This window comes from Oreochromis niloticus, linkage group LG19, assembly GCF_001858045.2.
Source record: "Oreochromis niloticus isolate F11D_XX linkage group LG19, O_niloticus_UMD_NMBU, whole genome shotgun sequence".
NCBI classification, from domain to species: Eukaryota; Metazoa; Chordata; class Actinopteri; order Cichliformes; family Cichlidae; genus Oreochromis; species Oreochromis niloticus.
The window spans coordinates 9,677,668-9,694,436 of NC_031983.2; the positions used below are offsets into that span (position 1 = coordinate 9,677,668).

The window sequence follows — 16,769 nt, forward strand, 5'->3', positions numbered from 1 at the left end:
CTTATTCATGCTGCCACTTTTAAACTGGTTTTGATTACTGTCCCTTTTATTACTATAATTATAGTACTGCAAAAACTTCTGGAGGCACCCCTCCTTTCTTTACTCTTTGCTTCCAAGAAGCCAGACTTTCTCAAAATTTCACTAATTTGGCTGAGGTATGATAACGCCTGGACTGAAAATCAGTGGCAAAGTTAAATGTTTGGTTCAAATGGTTGTCGCTATGTGCAGAGTACGACACGGAGTATCTACAGCCATCTGTAAAACAGACAGGAAGCTCTGTCATGGTTTGGGACTGCATTCAGCCCGTGATGTTGTGGATATTGTCAAAATTGATAGAATTATGAATGCAGAAAAATACCATGAGACTTGCATGGTACTCCACCATGCAGTAAGTACCATCTGGTGTCCAATTGGCAATGGCTTCATTTTGCAATATGACAATGAGCCCAAACACACTGCCAATGCAGTAAAAGCATACCTTGATAGAAAAACACACAGTGGAACACTATCAGTCACAGACTGTCCTCCCAAGACCTATATTATTGAAGCAGTGTGAGATCATGTTGGTAGAACAAAAGAAGGGAATAGAACAAAAGGCAGCCAACATATTTTCTTTCAAACTGTGTTACTCTATTTTTTTGTTAATGCTGGCTGTTGTAGAAAATCTATTTCATTGAAAACCTCCATCTGGCCTCCCCACAGATTGAAGACATTGTTACACGAATCCAAGATGAGAAAGCAGGAGGTGTAGCCATACGGACTGTCAAAAGCTTCCTCTCCAAGATCCCAAGTGTGGTATCAGGTTAGTATTTGTGTGCAAAGGTGTGTGTGTGTGTGTCCACATAGACACCCAACTAATGGAGCAAGTGGAGAAATATTATGGTTTTGCTACACTGCATTTTTTTAGTGATTGATTATAGGGAAAAGCTAAACCCTTGACGCTTACAGGTCAGTGCTGGCTCTGCTATACTGTGTGTGTGTGTGTGTGTGCCTGTTTAGACATCTTTGTGGGGACCAAAAATTGGAATGTCACTATACTTGTGGGGACCAACAGTCACTTATGAGGACAAAGGTGCCTGTCCTCATGAGTTTGAAGGCATTTTTGAGACTCAAGATGTGGTTTTAGTGTCAGGGTTATAATTAGGTTATGGTTAGGTTTAGGTTAAGGGTCAGGGTTAGGCACTCATTTCTGATGGTTAGAGTTAGGGTAAGCGGCTAGGGAAAGCATTATGTCAATTAGATGTCCTCACTAAGATATTAAAATGAGAACGTGTGTGTGTGAGACCCCCATTGCTAATCAGTACAAACTTGTCCCAAGTGATTTATTCTATGATCAAACATAACTATCCATCCCGACTCAGACGACAATGTCCACCACCACAAGGCACAATGGGTTGGTGTGTGAGTCACGCGCCACTTTGTCAGATACCAGATGGGACACCATATTGGGGAGTTGGGAGATTTTTGGATCAACCTTTTAGTCAGTACTCTATCACCACCATTAGTGTGACACAACATGAGGGAAGAATACCGTACCATCCTTTCTGTGGAAAGAGGCTCCTAGAATCAATCCTAAGGTTTAATAAAGCTGATATTGGTGGCACATGGTGGATCTTATTAAGACACTTTATGTTGGCTTTTCCTCTAAATTGTCCCCCCATCTATACAAAATCATAAATCAGCAAAGGAAAAAAAACAAGTAAACGCTTGTTAGTTCAGTCTAACTGAAAGCTGTGTCTGCACACTTTGGCTTCTTTGACTGATTTCAGATTGTTCAGCTCAAACACAATCAGTGACTAAAAACAGAACATAGGAAAAGGTGGGCTTAGGGATTAGGGTTGGGGCATTTCAAGCAAAAGTACTCCTCCCTATCCACTTGGAAAAATTCGACTAATCTTCCAAGATTGCCCCCAGATGACTTTGCACAGACTTGCAGACTTGTATACTTGCCAGCTTTACCTGGTGGAGATTATGCTGGACCTCATTTAGCGGACTTTGGCTTTGCTTTTTTAGAAGAGCGTTAGACGCTACCATAGATTTTAAGATATAAAAGCAGTTGCATAAAATATTTGATATTTTTGTAATTGCAGTGTTCACAAATGTCAAACATCCCTTTCAGGAACGCAAAGCAGACTCTCGCCCTCTCCTCTTGCGTTTTGCACATGAAGGCAGGCGTCAGAGTGAGTTTCTGTGGTCAGGGCAGAAGCAACGTGTACCTGCTACTCTGAAATTTCACCTTTTTGGTTTAGTAAGATAATACAGGTTACATGGATCTGTTTTTTCAGCGGTTGTGTATCTGTGTGTGAGGCAGTCAGTGAAGAAAGTACGACCTTTTGGGCTCATTTAAATTGCAGCTACTGCTGTTAGAGGCAGATGATGTCTTTGCCAATAAGACCTTGGCCACTGAGGAAACTGCCCGTGGTGCCATGCTGCCCTTGTAACTATCACAGAAAAGCTCCTCTCTTCTTTCTCTCTGTCTCCACAAACTGTACTCATTTATGTTTGTACTCCTGTGTGCCCGTGTATGAAGTGAGTCACCCGTCACGGACGAGGGGGTTGCTCCCCGTCCTGAGGCTGTTTCTGAGTCACTCCTTCACATGGCTCCCCCAGGACCGACAGCCTCGCGGTTTCTCTCTGTAGCCTCTGCTAAGTGCTAAGACTGGCCCAAAAAACGAGCCGTCCAGGAGCGAAAAGAGAACGAACCGCTAACCTGATTATTTTACGTTATATTTACACACCTATTCAGCTTTGACAGATTTGACCCACGGCTTCAAAGAGATGTGAAGCACAAAGCTTATTTGTGTTTTCCACATTGCGGCTTTTGTTGAAACTGTTGCAGAGCTGGAATTGTGACGCCTCTTCTAACCCATGTCTGTGAATAACAGGGGCGGACATTGTTCAGTGGCTGATGAAAAACCTCTCCATAGAAGATCCAGGTAAATGTCAGTACATGTAAGCACAGCAGAGCTTCCAATCGAAGACGACGGCAGTTTCACGTGTCTGCTTTCTTTCATGTCACCAGCTGAAGCCATCCATCTGGGCAGTTTGATCGCTGCCCACGGATACATCTTCCCCATCTCTGACCACGTTCTGACACTTAAAGATGACGGAACCCTTTATCGCTTTCAGGTATGAAAAAAAAAAATCCACCTTGGGACTGTCCTTGATATGTGTTAGAAGGCCTTTAAATATAGAATAATGAGCTGATGGCAGTTTATCAGAGGGATGTGTTTATTGCGCGATACTAATGAGAGCAATCCCTCCTAAGCCTATTACTCATCCCACCAAGGTCGATACTGTGTACCCCTGCTGGATGCTTCATCAGAGCAGGAGGTGGCCTGTAGAACTGGGCCGATGGGTCAGTAATGCAGCTTGTCAGTCTGGTGGTTTCGTTGTGTTTTTTTTCCTTTGCTCCTTCTTGTTATACAGCACGAACACTGACAGATCTGTCTGATGGCTACAGACTCTGCTATGACTCATTACTGTGACTGGGCCATTAGCATCTTAATCCAGCAAGCAGGCTACACCAGGCAAGCTCCCCTATGGGAAGCGCTGAGCTGGCTACACGCTGGCTCTGCACTTTTCGCTGTTGCCTACCGTCCCTCGGCTCCTCCTCAGTCTACCGCTTGATGCATTTATCTTCACCTATTGCTCAAGATTAAAAGCCATTATTGCAGCTGTGCAGCGAGGGCAGCGAATGCCACGCTTCCTTATTCAGCGGAGGCTAAAAATATTCCCTCTGATGTTGTCGTGATGCAACAGGCTCGCGTCATCGGAACCTCTGAAAAGAGTCCACAGTGGATTTGAAATGCGCTGGCCAGCCTACATTGCAAGAAATAGTGTCAGGGGGAATTTTGAATTGCTAGTCTACAAAAAAAAGAAATTTTAAATATGTACTACACCAGGAGAAGACCCAGATTTAATTATGTGCCTTCTGCTGTTTGTCACAAATTCCCAGTTTTGTGCACAGAGTGGTGACTTTCTTTTGATTTGTCATAGTTTCTTCCTCTCCGAATCCAAATGACACCGCTGAATGAGAGCACGTTAACTTTTCTGTTCATTACATCCAAACTAGCACACTCATCAGTGCCGGGCCTTTGCTCCCGAGATAATTGCTTTTATGACAAATAGTGCAAATGAAAAATGTCCATGATAAGTTCTAATTTTGCCCTGTTATTAAGAGCGTGTGATAGATGTGAATGATCCATTAATAATGGACTTGAGAATGAACTTTGAATGCGTAATATCACTTGCAGTAGACTTTAAGATAGATAGAGAGACTGCAGCTACCATTGCCATTGCAGATCGTTACCTGGAGCGCACGGAGGTCAAAGGTCACAATCAAACAAAGAGTACTCATCCATAAAAGGGGCAGTGGTGGTGGAAGTGTTTGCTGTTTTTTTACTTGATGATAAAAAAAACTGATTATTTGTGTAAATAAGCAAAATCATGTTTTTGATTTATTCTTCCTGCTTTCATCAGTCTCCATACTTCTGGCCTTCAAACTGTTGGGAACCCGAGAACACAGACTATGGTGAGTCACACGCTGTCTGACAAATTTTCCCTCTTTCCCCACCAGTGAGATCTCCCTAATGCCTTCAGCTGTCTCCTTTTCTCCACAACTGACATCTGTAGCTCTGTGGCTGACACTCACTGAGTATTGATCCATGGGTCATTCCCTGTAATGTATCTAGCCCCCGAGGAACCCCACCCCCGCCCCCACCACCACCCCCTTCCCTCCTACCACCACCAGGGAGAATCCTGCGGGATACAATTAGCTTAACAAAATAAAGGGACAGTCACTGATTTGACAGCATCTCTGGCTATCTGCATGGCATTTACTCAAGGTTTGGTATTTCAAAAGAGAACACATGGCCTGCCTGCCTGCTCTGGCAGGATGTGCATTAGTTCACACAGCTGCGGCCTTGGTTAAAAAAAACAAAACAAAACAAAAAAAACCCCCCACCTTGCATTGCATTCTTTTTTGGTTATTTTTATGTAGTTAGGACAGTGTTTATTCCCTTCTCTACGTCTCACTCTTTCTCTTTGTCACCCTGCAGCCATTTACCTGTGCAAGCGCACAATGCAGAATAAAGCCAGGCTTGAGCTCGCTGACTACGAGGCTGTAAGTAAACTGTCATTTTGGTTTGGCGATCGCCAGAAAGCTCCCAGTTCAATTCCATCTTTGTGCATGAACCATAGTATGATGATGCTCTCGATTTCCTGTTTTCCTTCACTTTGTTGAAAAATCAAAAAAAGTGCTGAAGCAGTCTCTTCTGGTCTTTTAAAATACCAAAATGTATTTAGAAGAGGAGAAGAAAAGGAAAACAAACAGCAAAAAAGAACAACAACATCAAATTCTGAAAGGTAGATTTCTTTTCCAGGAACACCACTTTGAGGAATACAATGCAGTCATTTACCGGGCCCGAAATGTAAATAAAAATATCTTTAGGTATACGTGCATCAGCAGATCGATACAGTCTCAGGAGGGGCATTGCTGCAGTGCTGATCTCGTTGTTACACAATAGCAATCCGCTGCACTTTAATATTCTAAATGACTCTGCAACTATTGTCCAGTGGACTTCCTTTCACTCCTATTCAGGTCACTTTATGCCTTCAGGCCTCATTGCTTTCACTGGTAACATGCCTGCTTCTGTAGTTTTTTTCCCCTCTGATTTTGTAACAAGCTCACATACTGTATGAATGTTTGAATAGCTTTTTGGATCCCAATGTTCACTTACAGGCACCAAAAAATGCAATTTCTACAGGTAAATACTGTTTATGATCATTGTTATAGTAATAAATAAACCTGAGAGATAAACAATCCACAAAAAGCACATTATCACCTCACTTATTACCACAGGATATCGTGATTGGTTAGGTCTGTTGGGCCAACCCTAACCCTTAACTCTAATGTTATGTTTTAGAACCAAGCAAAGTCAAATTTGTTTCATAAAATGTTAAAAATTATTGATGCAAGTTAATTCCCGTCTATGTCAGATCTTGAGAAAGCATCTACTGTGACTAATTATAAAGCGCAAGATTGGAGAAAACCTCCTCTCATTTTCCCACAGTTATCTCTGTGGAGAATGCATTTAATCATTGCAGTTTACTGGAGATGAAATCAATGATGTATACTGAAACAATATACCTGTGTGAAACTCGAACTACATGTGGTATCGGCATCTTGTCATAAAAGTGAAGGCATCAGAATGAAAAATCCAAGGGCCTTGAAATCAAAGTCAGGCCCTTGAAGATAAACTCCTTAAATCTTCCTCTTACACCGTGTCTGATTGGCTCCTCCAGGAGAACCTCGCCAGGCTGCAGAGGGCTTTCGCCAGGAAGTGGGAATTTATCTTCATGCAAGCTGAGGCTCAAGTCAAGTGAGTATATCAGTCAATTTTCTAAATTCAGCACTAATGTGACAGGATAGATGTTGATACAATCAGGTTTAGAGAATGCTGAGCTTTGGCTGCCTGCACAGTGTTTGTGTTCTTTGTAAGGCTGACACCTGGTGGCTGAAATGTGCAAGTGCAGCAATAGTCCTGCAGTTAATGACATACAGTAGCTCTCCTTTCTTGTCGTTTAAAATAGAAAATCAAAGTCTTGGCATCATTTAGCTGCTGCTGCGCTGTGGCTGTAAACATGAGGATATAAAAAGAAGCCTTCTTATATCTGGAGAATAACGACAACAAGCAAATGCCGGCTGGTAAATGTCAGTTATGTAAGAGCTAGGTCCCACCAGGCCTCTCTTGGTGAACTGAGCACACAGGTTAAGACCTACACTCCTGAGTTTCTTTGCTCTTTTGTCTGGCCTGTCCGTGTTTTTAATGTATGCCAGCAGCAGAGAGCAAGTATGGACCTACAGAGGGTTAATATTTCAGAGCTGTGAGCGTTTTATTTTAAAGACCTGTTTCCTCTGCTCTCAGGATTGACAGGAAGAAGGACAAGGCGGAGAGGAAGATCCTTGACAGCCAGGAAAGGGCATTTTGGGACGTTCATCGGCCAGTGGTGAGTTACAGCCAAAACAAGGAAAAGAAAAAGTGCAGAAAGGAAAAAGAGGGTCATATGGTTCAACTAAAAAATGGAAATGAACTCAACAAAAGAACAGAAAAGAAGGGATGTTTTTGTAGGTAGACAGTTTTAGCATTTAAACACTGAAAAGAGCAGATTTAGCTCCACATGCTGTCCAGCAGATAGCCATGTTGTGTTGTTGGTAGCACAATCAGATTTGGTGCCAGTCAATTTGCATAAGAGTCTTTTGTGAGTGTGGCGTTGCTCAATAGAGCACCAGCACCGTATTGTGCGAGCAGCACAAGTGTAGACAATACATGCTGGAGAAACAGTCTTATCTGACCCAGAAACATGCTTTGTCTTCTGCTGCCTCCCACAGCCAGGCTGTGTCAACACCACAGAGATGGACATCCGCAAGTGCCGAAGAGAGAAGAACCCACACAGGGTAAAAAAGGTGAGAGGAAGAGACAGGCTGGCACCAACCACGTTCATTTTTAAATGTAAGGTTTTTTATTAACTTTGCTGCTAGTTATACTTTATGTATATACGTATATATAATATATATATATATATGTATGATCAGATTTTTAATTCACCACATATCGTTTTCAGCATCAGTCTCCTAATAAAAAACTTATAATAAAAAATTAATTTTTAAAAAAAGCATTTTTTTATTATTTCTATTGAAACAAATGTAACAATATTTCCTTTTTGGGGTTTTTTCAAAGCTTACTAAGTGGTCTTTGTGTGCAGCTGTGAAAATGTCCTCTTCGACACTTTAGATCCCATATTCCCCGACACAATACTGACTCCTGCTCCCAAAACAATTACCAGACATACATCAAAATGGGGTTAACAACATGGCAGGCAGCAAATTAAAACCGTGTCCCACGTGTGTCTCCACTCGCCCACTCTAGTCGGTCTACGGGGTACCAGATGACGGCCAGAGCCAGCCGAGTCCTGTCCACATCGGCTCCCAGCCGACCAGGAAGACTACCAAAGAGGATGTTCAGAAGGAGGTGAGCCAGGGCGTCGTTACCGTCAGCCTGCCTCACTCATCCATCATAACATAGCTGCGGTTGGGGACGTAGACCGATGAGCCGTTCCCTTATTTAGCCTCCTCATTACTCCTCCTCCCTCTCCCACAGATTACCTTCTTGAACATCCAGCTGGACAGACACTGTATGAAAGTTTCCAAAGTGGCCGACAGTCTCATGACCTACACCGAGCAGTTCATGGAATATGACCCCTTTGTGTCAGCCGTAGAGCCTTCGAACCCCTGGATCAGTGACGACACTACCTTCTGGGACTTGGAGGCAAGGTGAGGCTTGAAACGGGGAAGGCATGTTGGGATGTGACCTGAGAGAGTGCCAGGAACTAATAATGCTTTAAACCCACACTAAGGTCAGGTGGAGTGTAGAGGTCTCAGTGCTAATGAACTGTTGCTATCCTGAATTAGCTGGGATCTGTCTGTTTGGATCTCGTCTCACATGAACACTAACACTGGCATTCCCAAAGGTTCACTCTGTCCTGACTTGCTGGTCGTGACTCTCTGTAGGCCAAGTGACCAGACCTTCTATTCTGTTCTATCCCATCTTATTCTGGGTTTTTTTGGATGTGTTTCAATGTGAGCAGCCGCGAACCCACCCAGCAGCGTGTGAAGAAATGGGGCTTCTCTCTGGACGAGGCGCTAAAGGACCCAGCAGGTCGAGACCAGTTCCTGAAGTTCCTGGAATCAGAATTCAGCTCAGAAAACCTGCGGTAAGAATCTCTATTATTTGACTTCTGTAAAGGTTTATATGTTTTTTTGCAGTCTGGTATGTTGCAGTAGCATGACGCTGCTGCTATACAATGCAGAGCTATGCTTTTTAGTGGCTAAAGAAAACAAGGCATGTGTGATAAGAGTGAAAGAAGTCATAAAAAATGTAAAATTGACACTGTAAACACATTTTTTGGAAGTTGTTATTGACTATGAGGTGCGACTTCTCAGAAAGGGCTCACGGAAGGCAGCATGGTTAAGAGCTTGGAGGCGCTAGCGGCTGCAGTGAATACTCAGAATAACATCTCTGAGCGGATACATCAGGGAAGAATCCGCTCAGAACAACACCTATGGGCGGAAGCTGGAATACATCACGGATCAGTTGGCTGTGGTCGTGAGGTCTCAGAATCTGCTCTGTGAGCAAAAGAGTGACAAGATCACGGAATCGACGGCTAATAACATCATGGAGAAACTCACAGCTCTCCAACGGGAGATTGAGAGACCAGTGTCGGAGTGTTAAGAACAGCTTGAAATTCTCATGAGTTGTTTGCAAAAAGAAAAACCATCATAATGCGGATACCCCTTCGGCGCCAGCTGTGGGCTCAAGGCTGGAGCTGAACAAAAACTCCCTGATAACGAGTGTGTTGAGTCTGTTCCTTCCCATTCCATGCAAGGCCACCTGGGTTGGCTGGAAGACTGTTTACTTAGCCTGGCAGGGCGAAGGACAGTGTCTCAGCTGAACTATGGACACGCACACACATACATATACTGATACTGATAAGCACTCACTGACGCATCACCCTCCCTACCCAACGCCACCTCCAACGCTTACCTCCCCTCTGATGTGGACATCGGGTCAGTTGGAGGCGCAGTCGAAGATTGCAGCGGTCCCAGATCAGATGTACACACTGGAACTCTTTCCCATGTTGCTTGTCTGTGTTTATTGTGTTATGGTGTGTTGATATCTGTGCATTCCTGTATTATCCTTTTGTGTTACATATTTCGATGTTTTTTTCCTCGCTACCTGGCCTGACCTGTCTCCCCAATGTGATGTTTGTATTGTATGTACGGTCGGCAAGGTCTGTCATCTCGGTTGTGGGCAAAAGACTTGCAATTGACAAATAAAGGCTATCTCATCTCATCATCATCACTGTGTATGACACTGTTGTAGGTTCTGGTTAGCAGTGCAGGATTTTAAGCGACGGCCACTCCATGAAGTTCCCTCCAGGGCGCAGGAGATCTGGCAGGAGTTTCTGGCTGAAGGAGCTCCAAGCTCCATCAACTTGGACTCTCACAGCTACGAACGCACCAGCCAGAACCTCAAAGACCCCGGACGATACAGCTACGAGGACGCTCAGGTGGGGGGGCTGTTTACACTTCACAGATGGACTCACATGGCTTTACGTGCTCACTTTTGATGATGTGTTTGATTTATCTTGGCGCTCTTCTTCACCCAGATCTATTTTGAGTTCACCTCAGATTTACTTTCCACTGCATCCCCAGTGACAACGCACAAACTCGTTTGCTTTCCCTCTAATCCGCTAAACTCTCCATACTCATGTTACACAATGGAATGAATGAGAGGGCAAGGATGAATAAAAGGAAAGAGGAGAAGGGAGGAATGACAGTGTGTGTTTGTGTGGGGAGCTAATGAGCCGACTAATTCCATGAATAGGTGGTTGAGTCGGTTCACCGTGGATTCCTCCGCATTCAAAGTGCGTCGTGATGTGTGACGTGCAACGCCTCTCACTGGCAGGACATTACTCAGCTCTGTCTTGCAGGACTTAGTTGCTCATGTCAGTACTCTCGGTTTGCATCACCTCTTGCATGCATTGCATTACCATAATCAGGCCTCTCTTTATTTTATTTTCTTTACCACACTTTCTCCTTTATCGCTCACAGATCAACGCGCGCTTATGCGGCTTTCTTTATCTTGCAGGAGCACATATTCAAGCTAATGAAAAGTGACAGCTATGCACGCTTTTTGCGATCCAACATCTACCAAGACCTCCTGTTGGCCAGAAAGAAGGTGAGCTGCACTCGCTGACCCTGATTTCGCCTCCGCATTTAACATGATGCAATCACTCTTTTTGCGTTCCTCATATTGGTTTGATTTTTTTCTATCATTTAATAAACATCCCAGGTTTATAATCACTATATGTATATCAATCAAAAAATAGTATCTATATTGTATCTATACTATATGCTGCAAGGTAAATGGAATGTAAATTACTACGTTTACATTTCAGGTTTTCTGCTTCGTTTTTATATTAATAAAAACACATAATCATCTTTAAATAATGATGCAATGTCATATTATGCAACATTAGTGCTAACTACAAATCATTGGTCCTTTGGTATTATATCTGTATATTGATTCACTACAGTGTCAAGGTTTGAAATATAATAAAAATATGTCATCTGGCCTTCACCAGGTTTTGGAATTAGACAAATACAACCTCAGATAATTAACAACACATGATATATTACACTGTGCTATTATTTTATTTTTTTAACAAAAGCCGAAATGCTGAAGCAGTGAGTGAAAAACTAAGCAAACACTTTCTGCTTCCATAGGGATTAAGTGGGTAAGTAGCAGCCAGGTTCTGCTAATTAAATACACTTGATTAGAATAGTAGAATAGAACAGAATTCAACTTTGTTGTCATTGCACATGTTACAAGTACAAGGCAACGAAATGCAGTTTGCATCCATCCAGAAAGTGCTTTGGCAATAATATAGATATATTACAAAATATGGATCTATTATAGGTATTTTACAATGTACATGGTATGAAGGTATGTTATAAATATGCTATAACTATAAGTATGTACAGGCTGTAGTGAGTGTACAAACTATGTACAGGCTATGAACAGGATATAAATATGGTTAAAAATATGAAACTATACAGATTGTAGATATATAATTGTGAATATTAAGTCGCCAATCTGCAAGTGTTTTGTCAGTTTCCAGGTCTGGGACATTAAAGAATGTATTAATGCCAAGGAATAAAGGCATCAACAGCAACCTTAAAGAAACAATTCTTGCTGCTTATCAATCTGGGAAGGGCTGTAAGGTCATTTCCAAACAATTTGAATTTCATCATAATACAGTGAGGAAGATTATTCACACGTGGAAAGGATTCGTGACAGCTGGCAATCTTCTCAGGAGTAGATTCACCTTTGCAACGCTCTGGGAAATCTCCAAAAACAAAGAAACAAAAAACGTGCTTACATCTAAATGTTTAGGTTCATGGCATACAATCAGAAAAAGACTGAACAAGTAGGGCTTGTTTCAAAGATTTGCCAGGAGAAGGCCTATTCTCTTTAAAAAGAACATGGCAGCGTGGCATAAGTTTACAAAGTTGCATCTGAACAGATTGCAAAACGTCCGGAACAATCTCCTTTTGACAGAAAAGGCTGAAGTGGAGATTTATGCCCCTAACGCTCAGCACCGTGCTTGGCCAAGCCAAACACACCACATCAGCACAAATACCTCATACCAACTATCAGGCACGGTGGTGGAGGGATGATGATGTGAGCTTGTTCTGCAGCAACAAGACTTACAGTCGACCATAAACTCCTTCGTATATCAGAGTATTCTGGAGACAAATGTTCATTTCTGTAAACTAAATAATGACACAGTATAATATTTCATGTGTAACTGTTCGTCTGGTGTGTATTTAATCATTTTACAACCTGTCAAGGACCAGCTGATAATTTTTATTATGCCCTGATATGTAAAACTTTAGAATTGAGGGTGTACTTTCATTTTTTCACATGACTTAAGTAACAAAGTCTTTTATACATTGTGGTATTGTTGGATGTAATGATCTTCTTCCACCACTAGTCAGTAGTGTTGGGTGATATTGCACTTTTAAACATGATGTTTTGTTACTGTAGTTTCTATTAAAAATGTTACTTGATAGGGTTCTTTTATGCTTCCACACAAAACCTCTGAAAAACCTATAATCAGGCAGAATTTACATTATGATGTTCTTCTTGTCCTTTTCACCCATAAAATGACAAAAAAATGTGAATACTTCCTCAATGTAAATGCTGTCCTTTCTGCTATCTTGCTATCACATGCACATGTATACTAGTCCAGTATGCAGCTGCCTTCCAAAAACACTAGGAGAAAAACAAAAGGAAATATGCATTTTCTTTTTTTATTGTTTTGCAGTAACAAAAGAATTGCAAAAGATTCAGACTGTTTTAAAAAAGAAGAAGAAGAAGAAGAATATATACATGGGAAACAAACATATTCAAACAAGCAATTCAAGGTTTGGGACTTACTGAAGTATTTGGATCGCATTGAAATAAAGTGGGTCATTTAATGTCACGTAGCAGCATTTCACAGCTCTTAATAAGGTCTTCAAAGCACCGTAAGGCTACAAGCAGAGCCCCAAAAAGGCACAACCACTGTGCCCAAAATGCAGGTGCAAGGAAACTGCTAAATTATTTAAAATGTCATCGGAACAGTCTTGAAAAAAACATGAGATCATATGCCAAACACAGACATACCGCTGTGTAAAAGAGGAACAACAGCCAGCCTGAAAAAGAAACTTACAGAGCACAAGTATTACCATGTTATATAAAAATTCTATGCTACTTTTGTCTGTCTCCTTCAGTGTAACCTTTAAATCTCGTGTAGCTAAAATAGACACTCATTTAGCTGTTTAACTGTAATGCAGAGCTTTTCAGCAAATCATAGCTTCTCTGTTCATGCTAGCCTTTCTGCCCTTTCCCCCTTTGGACACTGCTCCTTGTGCTGGCCTGTCACTGATCCCACTCCATTCCCTAAAAATAATAAATGCAACCCCTTGCACTCTCCTTTGGCCCTCATTTTTTATTTTTTTTTACTTTGCAATGCTTGGCCCCCCTTTTTTTCCTCACTAACAACATCACTTCCAACCCCCTCGTCAACACCCATACCTGACCCAAACACTCACCCTGCTTCCCCCCCTCCAAAACAGCAGCCAGCAGACACTGAACAGGGCCGCCGCACCTCCTTGGAGAAGTTCACCCGCAGTGTGGTAAGTCATGTGGAGCTGGGGGCTGTTCATATCACAAACCACACTGGCTGGCTCACTATCAGTGGCTTTTTTGCAGTTATAACCATGTTACACTCTGTTGTGGATTTTTTAAACCTTTAATAGGACGTGTGTGTGTTTGTGTGTTTATGTCAATAAGTTAACACCCTAGTCACTTTGAATGGTCACAACCTAACACTTTTTGATCAAACCACATTGCTGGTAGAGATTCTCTGTGTTACTTTTGCTTTCGGAATCTCAGACTGGTAACGAGTTTTCGTTTTAAACTACCTTCTAGGGCAAGTCATTGACGGGAAAACGCCTGACAGGCCTGATGCAGTCATCCTGACACAGCCTGTGCTGCAGGGGCACAGCCAGACCCTGTCGGGTGGGTGGCTGCCGCACAGGGGCCGGGGCAGGGGCACAGACAGTGGAGCTGGGCTGGACAGGGCTGCTGTGGAGGCTCTCAGACACTGTTCCGAGGACTGCTGCCATATTGGTATTGCAGCACTGGGCTTGCTGGGGTGAACACCCCAAACTGAAACACTGATGATGAGACGATGTCGACAAGGGGAAACCTCAGCCAACACACAGCACGGCATGCAGCGTACAGTACAAGCAAATGCAGTGCAGGGCTCTTCATCACTTAGGCGGCAAACTGGTTGTGAGTCTCGATGAAGCTGATCAGTTTATTGTTTTCAGGTTGTTTTATATTAAGCGTTCCTTAGAAATGAAAAGAACATCTGCTAAATATTCTTTGATAGAACTGCGTGTAACTCGCCACAACGTTTGCAGTGATGACTATCGTCTTATGATTTCGGGATCCAAAAATAGCTGCAGCCAATCCTAACTCGGACATAAATACAAAGTCTAAGAGGCACATCAGCACAGACACAAATCTGTTTTAAATTTGCCTCTGACTCACAAAGCAGCCAGCAATAAATAAAGCCTGTCCAGTTTTTTTGTTTTGTTTTTAGAAATACCCAACCTCTTTTTATATCTTTCTATTATATTTGTGTCCTAAGCGAAGCACGTGTCAGTTAAAAAGCGAGCACAGCTTTAGCACTGTGAAAAGACGCAGTACAAAGCCTGTATTCTCCACACTGAGAGGCATCTACAAAATGGATTTTTAGAGGTATAACTTTTCATGCTTCATTACATTCCAAAATTTGACATAAGGGCTTAATGTAGCATTCACACCGCACCGTGGCGTGCTTCATCCAAACGTCTGTGTTGAGAATTAATGTTTCATTTCTACAACACTGCTCTGTAATGAGACTCGTGGCGATGATGAATTTCTTCTGGCTGGCAAATTATTCACTTGCTTTGAGAGGCTCAAAAACGTGGCTGTGCAAACAGTTGTTGTCTGCGGCGCCGTTTAGTCACAGCCATACGTACACAGTCACAGGCCAAATAGCATCTACGTGCTTTTTAGGCTTCTGCTGTAGTATTTAAAGTATCCAGTGCCATGGGTCCATCTAGTGGTGGCTAAACCACAGGACCAGAAACCAGAGTGTTAAAAGACTGAACTGTGCTGTCTTCACATCATGATGTCAGAACAAGTTGATCTCTCATCTTGGAGACATTACAAGGCCTGCTACCCAATATAGGATCATTTATGGTTTGTTGCTTTTTTTTTACTGCATGAATATTTTTTTTAATCACAAAATGTTACCTGATCATTTAAAAAACAAACATTTTTTTGTTGTCTCCACGAATTATCTGTTGTGTTTTAATGACTATGGGGGGAAAAAGAAATATTTGCATGCTGGACTATTATGGAGTGCTAATTTAGGGAAGGATGGATTCTCCAAAGAGGGCACACAGACAGGGACCAGCCCTGCACCGGAGCAACACTCCTCAGCGAATCAACATCTAAACCCCGAACTGCAACTGGGAACAATATTTGACCCTCGATAGACGATGCACACCGAAGATAAAAGGCCTCTCTGCTCCACTGTGGCTTCAGACTCCTACATACAGAAAGTGCTTGGACTGAGGAGATTATGGTCTCACAGCTCCCCCATGAGGCCAGTGACTGCTATAGAGATAAACTACGCTGCTGAATGAGTCAATCATCTATTCTTTTGTATTAGAGTCGTTGCAATGCACTGTACAGGTCATATTAGTAATTATTGTTGACATAAACCAGTAACCTCGTTGAGTATAAGGTAGAGAGATATGCTTAACTCGAGTCGATGTACCAAATGTTATCCTCAGCACAAGACACAATGACACTATGTATCGAGTGCATTGTAAATGTAAATTGGCTAAATTTCATTAACCAAAAGCACACTTTATTATGATATGGGCACATTACTATGCATGTAACATATTCAGGGCATTTTGTGCTTTTAGTTTCTCAATCAGCAAGATAACTACTGGCACTCTGAAACACTCAAGCACCTGCTGTCTATTCATGGGTACCAAATAATAAATACTATGGACCTGTCGGCTTTGTGCTGCTGTCTGGGTGTTTTTACTGCCTTGAGCCATAAAGCATAAAAGATTCTGGCGGAGATTTAGAGAAGCATGCCGTAGATATGACGAGTCAAAACAGTTAGAGCCATATGTTTTTCGATAATTACACCTTTTTTTTTGTAGTTTTGCCTTTATATACACCAGCGTGGATTTTTAAGTCAAACAGTCAAGATGAGGCTGAAGTGCAGATTTTAAAAGGTGTAACAAAAGTGTTACATTAACTGTTTAGGGATTGTTTTTATACGCACTCCCCATTGCACTGTAGGGGTGTATGGAAGCAAAATCATGAAAAAAACGCACCATTAGGTCCAAAATGGAAATATGGACCTAACTTTATAACATCAGAGGGAACAGGGTCAGTCCGATTCATCATCTTGACATCATTGAATTGAATTACTAGCTAAAGGAATCTGAAACAGGCTTTTAAAGAGAGACTGCATTGGTATTTTTTAAGCATAACAGTTAGTTTAAGTGGTTTTGTGTA

General features: G+C 42.2%; 1 protein-coding gene across 6 annotated transcripts in view; it reads left to right on the top strand.

Annotated features, from left to right (window-relative positions):
* The window catches only part of LOC100705232 (regulator of G-protein signaling 6), a 42,224-nt gene extending 25,967 nt beyond the window's left edge, over positions 1-16,257 (top strand). For 2 of the 6 annotated variants that reach the window (XM_005453282.4, XM_025901043.1), the window contains 14 exons: positions 703-802; positions 2,886-2,936; positions 3,023-3,129; positions 4,483-4,534; positions 5,061-5,125; positions 6,307-6,383; positions 6,930-7,011; positions 7,394-7,468; positions 7,932-8,033; positions 8,163-8,335; positions 8,650-8,775; positions 9,945-10,131; positions 10,713-10,802; positions 13,748-16,257. In XM_005453282.4, the coding sequence (XP_005453339.1) occupies positions 703-802; positions 2,886-2,936; positions 3,023-3,129; positions 4,483-4,534; positions 5,061-5,125; positions 6,307-6,383; positions 6,930-7,011; positions 7,394-7,468; positions 7,932-8,033; positions 8,163-8,335; positions 8,650-8,775; positions 9,945-10,131; positions 10,713-10,802; positions 13,748-13,927 (1,467 nt within the window). In that variant the 3' untranslated portion in view covers positions 13,928-16,257. The remainder of the gene's footprint in view (positions 1-702; positions 803-2,885; positions 2,937-3,022; positions 3,130-4,482; positions 4,535-5,060; positions 5,126-6,306; positions 6,384-6,929; positions 7,012-7,393; positions 7,469-7,931; positions 8,034-8,162; positions 8,336-8,649; positions 8,776-9,944; positions 10,132-10,712; positions 10,803-13,747) is intronic. The other 4 variants (XM_025901042.1, XM_005453283.4, XM_025901041.1 and 1 more) reach the window with 4 other exon arrangements.
* The last annotated feature ends 512 nt before the right edge of the window (positions 16,258-16,769 follow it).